At 39.6% G+C, this 10,173-nt stretch overlaps 1 protein-coding gene across 5 annotated transcripts in view; it reads right to left on the bottom strand.

The window, feature by feature from the left end:
• Positions 1-205: 205 nt before the first annotated feature.
• Positions 206-10,173, bottom strand: part of rad52 (RAD52 homolog, DNA repair protein) — a 36,517-nt gene continuing 26,549 nt past the window's right edge. Inside the window, exons 8-11 of one of the 5 annotated variants that reach the window (XM_078220083.1) lie at positions 9,457-9,638; positions 6,165-6,257; positions 2,075-2,275; positions 206-1,317 (exon numbers count right to left, since the gene is read on the bottom strand). In XM_078220083.1, the coding sequence (XP_078076209.1) occupies positions 1,256-1,317; positions 2,075-2,275; positions 6,165-6,257; positions 9,457-9,638 (538 nt within the window). In that variant the 3' untranslated portion in view covers positions 206-1,255. Of the gene's footprint in view, positions 1,318-1,878; positions 2,279-6,164; positions 6,258-9,456; positions 9,639-10,173 lie in introns of those variants that run through there. The other 4 variants (XM_078220082.1, XM_078220084.1, XM_078220080.1 and 1 more) reach the window with 4 other exon arrangements.

The following is a 10,173-nucleotide window of genomic DNA, read 5'->3' as shown; positions in this document are numbered from 1 at the left end:
TATACTGCAGAAACCATTAATTACAATAGGTTTTAAATCAATCTGAGTTTTAAAATCCTAAAACATATTTTTTTAAATTCAGGAATTAAGGCAAATTGATACATTTTCTAAATTTAAGATACAATTAAGGGTAATTAGAAAAATGAAATTATGTAGGGGTGGGTAAAAAGAGAAACTTAATGTTATGATTCAGGACCCTGACAATGAAGATATGAAAATCACTGTATCTTTATTAAGATTGTAATGAAGGATAATTCCCTGTGTAATTGTTAACTTGTTCAGGAATGAAGCTAATGCAATTTTGGTTTCATTTAGCAGTATCGCAAATAATTTCAAAGTTTTAGTGACATCAATATGTTCCAGGATATTACAAACCATTCTGATTAATTCAACAATGAAAACAAACCACTCTGCTTGTTGGAACCATATGATATGACATCTAAACGCACAAGACTAACAATGCAAAAATATATTGAACATAGTTCAGGGCCAGTCACATTTCCTGATAAAGGAAGCCTCCCACCTTTCCATGAGTAAAACTGGGTAATGATTATTTCAACAGTTGGTTGACGAACTTCATGTTTTGATATATCAAGTCAGACATCAGGTTGGGACACATGCTGCAATATTTCCTGTGGATTTTCAATGTATCCGTCATCTGTTAAGATGCTTCTCAATATCACATCAATGCAAGTAGTCCAAGTATGCTTTTCCCCATTAATATTTACACACAGATGGTCACGGCATACAATTTGCACTTCACAATACAGACTAACTAATTAACTCAGTGAAAGCCACTGCAACATTTGTCTCCCGTCTATTTGTCACTGTCGCAGCATGAAAGATTCCCTGCAGATGGCCTCCATGAAATAAATTTTAAATCAGGTCACTGTATAGGGACAAACCCTATATGGAAAGTCAAAAATCAACGCATCTCAAAGGAAAATAAATTGACACTGTCCTTTTATCAAACAAGTTCATCCATAATTTGTCCCAACATCTGAGCTTTATGCATCATGAGTGTGTGACATAGACCATGAAATTATACCAGTATTTAGGAATAGCTGTGTGCAAAACTCGTACCAACACAAATCTGGAATGAAAATATGAAAAGTTGAATTTTCCTTATAAAAATTTAAATAGCACTGGATATGTCTCCACAAAGACAAAAACACCAGCCATACGAAGCACATTTAAGACATAGGTTTAAAAAATATATATATTTAGTGACAATTTAGTTTGGCATATATGATCCTCAGGCAGTTTCCAATCTCCGTTTCTTCATAAACTGTCCCCGTTTGGTAGGACTGGACCCCACTAGGAAGAAAAAAAAAAGTTATATTTTAAATCCATCTTTACTAAATTGATGCCTACTCCAGCTGACAATTAATTACTGCAATCATTTATAAAAGTTCAGAGTTTCATGTTAGGAAAAGGCTAGATTACAGTTTTCAAACAGCATGGAGAAAACACCTCTGTTACTAAGCAAAGCAGTAGGTTAAATTTTAAAGTATCACTTACACTGCATAAACAGTATAACATTAAAAAAAAATCAGTCTCCTCAGTAACCTTCAACTTTTCCACATTGAGAAAAAAAATTAGGGTCATGGGCATGCTACTTACTTTGAATATTACCTTGCAAACTGTATGGAAAGCGAATCATAAATGGAGACAAATATAATTAAAATGGGTGCCAATTTATTTAGGAAAAGATATCCACACCCTTACTAATCCAGAAAGAGCTTAGAATGTACTGTTTGTATTTTAAAAATGCTGGATAAACAGTTTTTGTATTAATGAATGACTTCAAGGAAATTCTGGGTTGCAACACCATTTGGCATGGTCTAATATATGAACTTTGAACTGCTCATTCAGTCTAGATCTCAATAAAAAAGTGTAGCCTTGCTACAAACGTCCAGCTTTTGCCTCCCTTGATGATTTCTACATATTGAACTATGTACTTCATTGCAAGTTCCTTTGGTTGAGCCAAGTGTTCAATTTTAAGGCGAGCGGAACTGTAGCTGACACTTACAAGTGGCTCTGTGCCACATCACAGAAATGAACCCAATCTTACTTGCTGTGTGTTGGTAAATATAGTGTGTTTGTTGTACAGGTGGTTGTTTTGGGTAATCTATCCTCTGTGGAGTCCTGCTCCTTGTCATCATGTGGTGTTGGCCTGTGGGAGGTGTTGCTGGCGCTTGTTCCTGGTAAGGGGCATTTGAATTGTTGTCAACACCACCACCATCCAGAGGAATATCCCAGAGTTCAGGATCATCTGCTGTTTCAGAACAGAAAGGTTATACCAAAGTCTGACTTTTTCCCTGGAATGATCTTACATCACCCCCTGGATGCATGGTAACATTCTTGGGAACAGAAAAGACACATCTTATGTGATGAAAAATCTGCTTCTCAATTTTAATTTCTCACCATCTCCTCCCCAAGTTCCCTTTGTCAGTGTAACTAATCCCTACCTCAACTCAGACTGGCACCATTTAAAACTAAATTTTGAATTAAATTGCTGCGAAATGGAGAACTAAAATTAGAGTTCAATAGTATAATACTTGTCATTATAAGCCATGTGTCCTCTGATTTGGTGCCATGGAGGATTTGGTAGTATAATTTAAAAAAATTATCCCACAAGGAGAGTGAAAAGTTGCAATCAATTAGCATTTCAGATCCCTTATTGACATCTATAATAATCTGTCACACTATCCAAATTGAAGACGACAAATTAACACTTCCTGGTTAGCCTTCTAGTTCTGGGCTTGAGATAAACAGGTTATCTTCCTTAGGCCTAAATTAAATATAGTATTGCTCAAAGGGGGGATGATTAGTTATCTCATAGTAAAAGCTCTTCTTTTAAAAAGTGATAATATGATTAAGTTTTACATACTTGAGAGCTATGTATTCCAGTCCCAAATCAAGAATCTTAAAGAAAGCCAATTACATAGGTAAGAGAGGACAGCTGGCTATGGTTGGTTTAGGTAAATAGAATACAAGTTATGGTAGCAAATAATGCTAACTTGTGATGGCACAGCTTTGGCACAAGGAACAACTGTACATGTACTTGGCTCGCAATGCATCTGCTGATGCATACAAGGTTTCTTGCACCACAGATATCATTGGTGTGGGTTGTGAGCTGGTGCCAGCACTCGTTTGTGCCTGCACGTTACGGTGTCGTTCACTGTCTGCTACTGAGGGAGCCATCCTCTCAGTTGTTGGGCTGATCCCTCTGCTCTCACTTGCTGAATCTCTCCCTCCACTCCACCACCCAGCCCAGCCTTTATGACTTTCATTTTGCCCAAACATTACAGTTGGTTGATTGAAAACACTTTCCTCAAACATTTTCTTTACTCCACTGCAAGAGTTTTAAGTTGATGGGAAAACAAAGTATTCCAAACTCGACTAAACACAAACTTCTCCAGCTTTAATAACTTTAATAAGGCACTTTATTGTACTCCGCTTGATTTGTATCAATAGCTCTTCCATTTCCAGGCCAACAGAAATCTACATCTTTATTTTGAAGTTTGTTTTGCTACATGTTGCCCTAAAGCATTAATACACAAAACAATGCAAGAAGAGCATCTACTGAAGTGAACCAAAGTGTGTAAATCTGCAAAAATATGCTAAGTGTCAGATTAAAGCACCTTCCCCTTTTCTGTCTTTTATTAAGTCTGCTCTATGATGCAAACAGCTGGATCTGATGTTACAGACACTGCAACCATGTGTGGCAGGTGTACCCTCTTCAGTTTGCATCATCACGAACTCAGTAGTAAATTAAAAACATTTCAAGAAATGATTCAAACTTTCAGCGAAAACAGGCTCCTTTATAAACCAAAATCTCAACAGGAAAGATCTATCTGTTGCTAATTAGGGAAATTAAGGATCATGTTAGATTAACAGATGCTGATTATGTTGCAAGTAATACTAAGTCTGAGGATTGGGAGTTTTAGAAACCAACAAAAGGTAGCCAAATTGTTAATAAAAAGGGAAAAAATAAAGAGTAAACGAGCCAGGAAAATGAAAATGGGTAACAGCTTTTCCAAGTACATAAACTGGAGTTGCTAAAGTAAAATATTGGTCATTTAGAGGGAGAGACATAAATTATCATTTTTGTATCGATCTTCATAGTAGAAGACACAATAGAAGCCAGTAAGAGTGAGGAAATTATCATCAGCAAAGAAAAAGCATTAGGGAAACGTGACTGGAAATTGCCAAATCCCCAGGATCCTATGGCCCAAATCCTAGAGTTAAAAAGGAAGTAACTGCAGAGATATTGGATGCAGAGATATTGGATGCACTACACTTTACCAAAATTTTCTAGATTTAAGAATGGTCTTAGCAGATTGGAAGTCAGAAAATTGGGAAATACAGGTCAGTTAGCCTAACATTAGTCATCAGGAAAATGCTGAAATCTCTTATGAAGGTGGTCTTAACAATTCATTTAGAAAATCAGAAAACGTTGAGATGGTTTTATGGAAGGCAGAGAGAGAGATTTGGGTGTACTTGTAGAAGGAACGTAGCATGCAGCAAGTGTTTAGGAAGGCAAATCACATATAGATCTTTTTTGTAAGATTAGAGGGCATGAACATTTTACATCGTCTTGCTATGATTGTAAAGGGCTTTGGAGACCACACCTGGAGTTGTGTTGTGCAGTTTCTGTCTCCATATTGAAGGAAGGATATAGTTGCATTCGAGGCAGTACAGCAAAATATTAGCTCAAGAGTCTAAAGAGTTCTCCCATGATGAAAGGCTGAGTAAATTGGGCCTATACTCTCTTGGGTTTAGGAGAATGCGAGGTGATCTCATTGAAATAGACAAGATTCTGAAGGGGCTTAACAGTGCTGGGGAATCCAGGATGATGTGACCAGGTGAGAAGGGGTGAACTGGTTCTCCCCTATTCAAGCTCCCTGTTTGCTCACAACAAAGGTTTAAGTTTCTTTTTCACAAAGATTAAAATGCATTTAAACTGTGAACAATAAGGAGCCAATGAAACAGGTTTTCTTGAATCAAAGAGTAAACTTATTAACCACTAAACCCAAAGAAAACAATAGAAAAGCAATGGAGTCATTTGGGTCCATGCACACACAGATATCAGAAATAAGAGGGAGTTAGAGTTCAATAAAAAAAAAGGTAAAATAATACCTTTGCTTGAGGCTAGTTATACTTTTAAAATGTGGCTGATTTGGGCTAGCTGGTCTTTTGGATGCAATCAGATATAGAAGATGTTACGATTATTATGAGAATTGGTTTGCTGGTCGGTTTCTGAAAGAGTTGGCTTCTCAGACTGGGCAACATGTTTATTCCAAAAGAGAGAGAACAGCCTTCAGCTTGTTTCCTCTGTTGGAGACTGTCGTGATACCCCCACGCCACTTACAATCTCTCCCAAGTGGCTGGGAAGCTTTGCCTTGTAATAACTCATCCATTGTCTCTTTCCATAGGGTTTTGGGTCTGCCTGTCTGGCAGTCATTGTTTCAGTATCCAGTACTTTGCATTTTTAATACGCCATCCTTAGACGGTTACAAATTTTGATGGATGACTGGATTATAGGAAATATCTCGCTCTTCATAAACCCCTGAAGGTGGTATGTTTGTTTCTCACCTTAGAACATGTCCTTGCATTTTTAATCGGTTTGCTCTGTCTCAGTTCAAATTGTACAATTTCCAGTCAGGGAAAAGAGAAATTACAAAAAGTAAACAGGCATAGCCTCCTGACAAAAACAAGATGAGACTTGAGATAAGGGGTCGATCATCAAGAATTGCGATGAGAAATTTTTTCACTCAGATGGTTTGAATCTTGGAATTCTTTACCCCAGAGGGCTGTGTATACTCAATCTTTGAAAATATTCAAGGGCTGAGATGAACATATTTTTGATCTCTTAGGGAATGAAGAGGTGGGGAGTAAGTGGAAAAGAGTTGAGGCAGAGTATTGGCCGAAATTTATTGTATTGAATAGCAAAGCAGACTCAAAGCACCATCAGGTCTGCGCATTATTATGTTCTAACTGAACTGCTAGTTGGAACATCTGATATGTGAAGTTTCCAGCTGGCTGCTGACAAATGGTACAATTGAAGCTTCTGACTAGAAATACCATTTCCATAATCTTTCTGAATAAAAGAAAAGCAAGACTACAGTGATGAAAAAGCATTGGGAAAAAAAACCTACCAGCCAGGAATTTATCTTCGGGAAAGTAAGTCTCACAGCTGACTGGCGTGCTGTGATTCACCTGTGGGGCTGATTTAGACTTCTCTGCTGCCACTATAAGTAGGGAGAAAACAATCATATTAAATCAGTATGCAAATAAAAACTTGAAAATTTTCAGATATGCACCACGAATGCACATTCCCCAATACACATTCTCCTCGTGTTTGCACATTCTCCTCGTGTCTGCGTGGGTTTCCTCCGGGTGCTCTGGTTTCCTCCCACAGTCCAAAGAGGTGCGGGTTAGGTTGATTGGCCATGCTAAAATTGCCCCTTAGTGTCCTGAGATGCGTAGGTTAGAGGGATTAGTGGGTAAAATATGTAGGGATATGGGGGTAGGGCCTGGGTGGGATTGTGGTCGGTGCAGACTCGATGGGCCGAATGGCCTCTTTCTGTACTGTAGGGATTCTATGCTTCTATTCTATGATGAGGAAGGGATACAAACAAAAGAAACCACAATATGCAAAAGTAATTCAACTACAGTATGGATAAAGGAATGGTTAGCTACTAAGATGAGGAGATGCCGGCGTTGGACTGGGGTAAGCACAGTAAGAAGTCTCACAACACCAGGTTAAAGCCCAACAGGTTTATTTGGTAGCACAAGCCACAAGCTTTCGGAGCGCTGCCTCTTCATCAGGTGAGTGGGAGTTCTGTTCACAAACAGGGCATATAAAGACACAAACTCAATTTACAAAATAATGGTTGGAATGCGAGTCTTTACAGGTAAAGTCTTAACGGTACAGACAATGTGAGTGGAGAGAGGGTTAAGCACAGGTTAAAGAGATGTGTATTGTCTGTAGCCAGGACAGTTAGTGAGATTTTGCAAGCCCAGGCAAGTCGTGGGGGTTACAGATAGTGTGACATGAACCCAAGATCCCGGTTGAGGCTGTCCTCATGTATGCAGAACTTGGCCATCAGTCTCTGCTCAGCGACTCTGCGTTGTCATGTGTCGTGAAGACCACATTGGAGAACGCTTACCCAAAGATCAGAGGCCGAATGCCCGTGACCGCTGAAGTGTTCCCCAACAGGAAGAGCACACTCTTGCCTGGTGATTGTCGAGCGGTGTTCATTCATCTGTTGTCGTAGCGTCTGCATGGTCTCCCCAATGTACCATGCCTCGGGACATCCTTTCCTGCAGCGTATCAGGTAGACAACGCTGGCCGAGTTGCAAGTGTATATACCGTGTACCTGGTGGATGGTGTTCTCACGAGAGATAATGGCATCCGTGTCGATGATGCGGCACGTCTTGCAGCGGTTGCTGTGGCAGGGTTGTGTGGTGTCGTGGTCACTGTTCTCCTGAAGGCTGGGTAGTTTGCTGCAGACAATGGTCTGTTCGAGGTTGTGCGGTTGTTTGAAGGCAAGAAGTGGGGGTGGGGGATGGCCTTGGCGAGATGTTCGGCTTCATTGATGACATGTTGAAGGTTCTGGAGAAGATATCGTAGCTTCTCTGCTCCGGGCAAGTACATCTCGCCAAGGCCATCCCCACTGAACACCGCTCGACAATCACCTGGCAAGAGTGTTCTCTTCCTGTTGGGGAACACTTCAGCGGTCACGGGCATTCGGCCTCTGATCTTCGGGTAAGCGTTCTCCAAGGTGGCCTTCACGACACACGACAATGCAGAGTCGCTGAGCAGAGACTGATAGCCAAGTTCCGCACACATGAGGACGGCCTCAACCGGGATCTTGGGTTCATGTCACACTATCTGTAACCCCTACGACTTGCCTGGACTTGCAGAGTCTCACTGGCTGTCCTGTCTGGAGACAATACACATCTCTTTAACCTGTCTTAATGCTCTCTCCACTCACATTGTTTGTATCTTAAAGACTTGATTAGCTGTAAGTATTCGCATTCCAACCATTATTCTGTAAATTGAGTTTGTGTCTTTATATGCCCTGTTTGTGAACAGAATTCCCACTCACCTGAAGGAGCTTAAGGCTCCGAAAGCTTGTGGTTTTTGCTACCAAATAAACCTGTTGGACTTTAACCTGGTGTTGTTTAACTTCTTACTGTGTTTACCCCAGTCCAACGCCGGCATCTCCACATTATAAAATTCTGCAGCATTTCATTGCTGTACTCAATCTCTGTTTCGGGCTCTTCAATCAGGATTTCAACAAACTCCACACTGAAACTGCACCAGTTGAAGTCCTCGATATCCTGTGAATGTAGATCACATCGTTCCTTATCAACCTCTGCAACTTAACACTAACAAGCACTCCATCCTTTTTGAACATCTCTTCTCGACACCACCTACTTCATGGCATAACTTTGTCTTAACTTCACTCAAATCTGCAATATAGACACTAGAATCCTTCAAATGGATTCTTCTCCTTTGTTGACACTAGTGCACCCAATGCCTCTTCATCATAAACTCTCTCAAACATCTGTTTACCTTCAGTCATGACTCAATCTCTTCAGGTTGAAATGAGAGCCTCATTGTACTGCTCAAATGTCAGATCAACTTCCTTCTCCACATCAGATCTGTCACCAAAATCTCTTTTTAAAAATAATTGCTCTTGGAATGTGGGCAATGCTGGCATTTATTACACACCCTTTCTTACTGATAGAGCGTGAGCAGCCAACCAGATAGTGTGGACTTGAGTCATACGTTAGTTAGATTAGGTAAGGGTGACAGGTTTGCTTCTCTCAAGGCCATTAATAAGCCGTTTTAGTTTTTACAACAAACCAGCAGTTGTCACGATATTTTTTCTGGTGCCCACCCAGAAGTTAGGTTCACTTTTTTGAATTCGATTTCCCTGTTTCCTTACTCCAACATGGACTGTAAATGCTTCCCTCAGCATTTCTATTTTGGCATCTACACTCCAACCTTCAAAAACCTCAAGAACTTCCTTTTTGACCATGCTTTTCCTTCACCTTTGTTATTTGAAAAATAAACCCCCCCCCACTCCATTTACCCACTTAGCTGTAAAATGCTCTGGTAAGTCACTCATTTCTACAATGCTTATTGGATACAAAGTTGTTGTGTTGTGAGCAAATAAGTTCACATTGTTAAAATTGGTACAATATCAAATTTCTCACTTGATTATTCAGTTTAAAAATTGTTCACAATCATTTTTCTGGTACAATTTTGTTTTAAATTATAATAATTTGATATGGAGAACAACTTACTCCATTTTATAAGTGAAGTTTGAGTATACATGGGACAGTTTTATGAGGAGTTCTTTTTAAACAAAATCTGAAAGCATCTTCTGACAGTTTAGACGGTGGTACTTTTTTGCACAGGTGGAACACAGTTACCTGGGTGACTGCTTGCTTGTATTCCAGTAGAACTATTATTGTTCTGTGGCTCTGTCTCGACTTTTTTTGCCATCTGTTCTCTGAACTGTTGTTGGAGCTGTTTCTGTCTAAGTTTCCTTTGGTATGTGGGATCCAACTCCCCCTGTGGCAGGGTAGTTAGGTCAGTGCTGCAGTCTTTACTTCTGTGTAATTAGAGAGTCCATGCAATTAGTTTTTAAAGATACTCCTCTTCCCTTCCCAATAATCTAAGAATAAATCCAGTCATTTTTTCTCAGCGGCCCATGGAGAGAGAAGCTAAACTTCCACCCAAGTTATTTCAAACTGGTGATCAAATGGTGTGTGATGACTGTCCTAATATATACATTCCATTTCCTATTTTTGTGGCCGGGTAATTTAGTCAGTGGTGTAATTCTTATTCTGACAACAAATCTGTTGATTTTACCGTTCTACATTGAAGTCCCTGGTCAATGCATGGCAATATGTGGATATCAGGAAATCAGCAAAACAAGAGAGCCAAACCTGAATGTTGCCAGAAGTATTCCTATATCTATATTTTATGTATATCATAAGACTTAAATACCGGTTAATTTTGTTTTTCCCTCAGCTAAACAAATTGAAATATACCCAAGGATATGATGCAACAAAAATGAGGTGCATAATGTAGTTAGTTAGCAGAATGTCTATCTATCTACCTCTAACAGCCAGGTCAGTTTGAAA

This window comes from Mustelus asterias, chromosome 9, assembly GCF_964213995.1.
Source record: "Mustelus asterias chromosome 9, sMusAst1.hap1.1, whole genome shotgun sequence".
Taxonomy (NCBI): Eukaryota; Metazoa; Chordata; class Chondrichthyes; order Carcharhiniformes; family Triakidae; genus Mustelus; species Mustelus asterias.
This window is presented reverse-complemented; position numbering and strand designations above follow the sequence as displayed.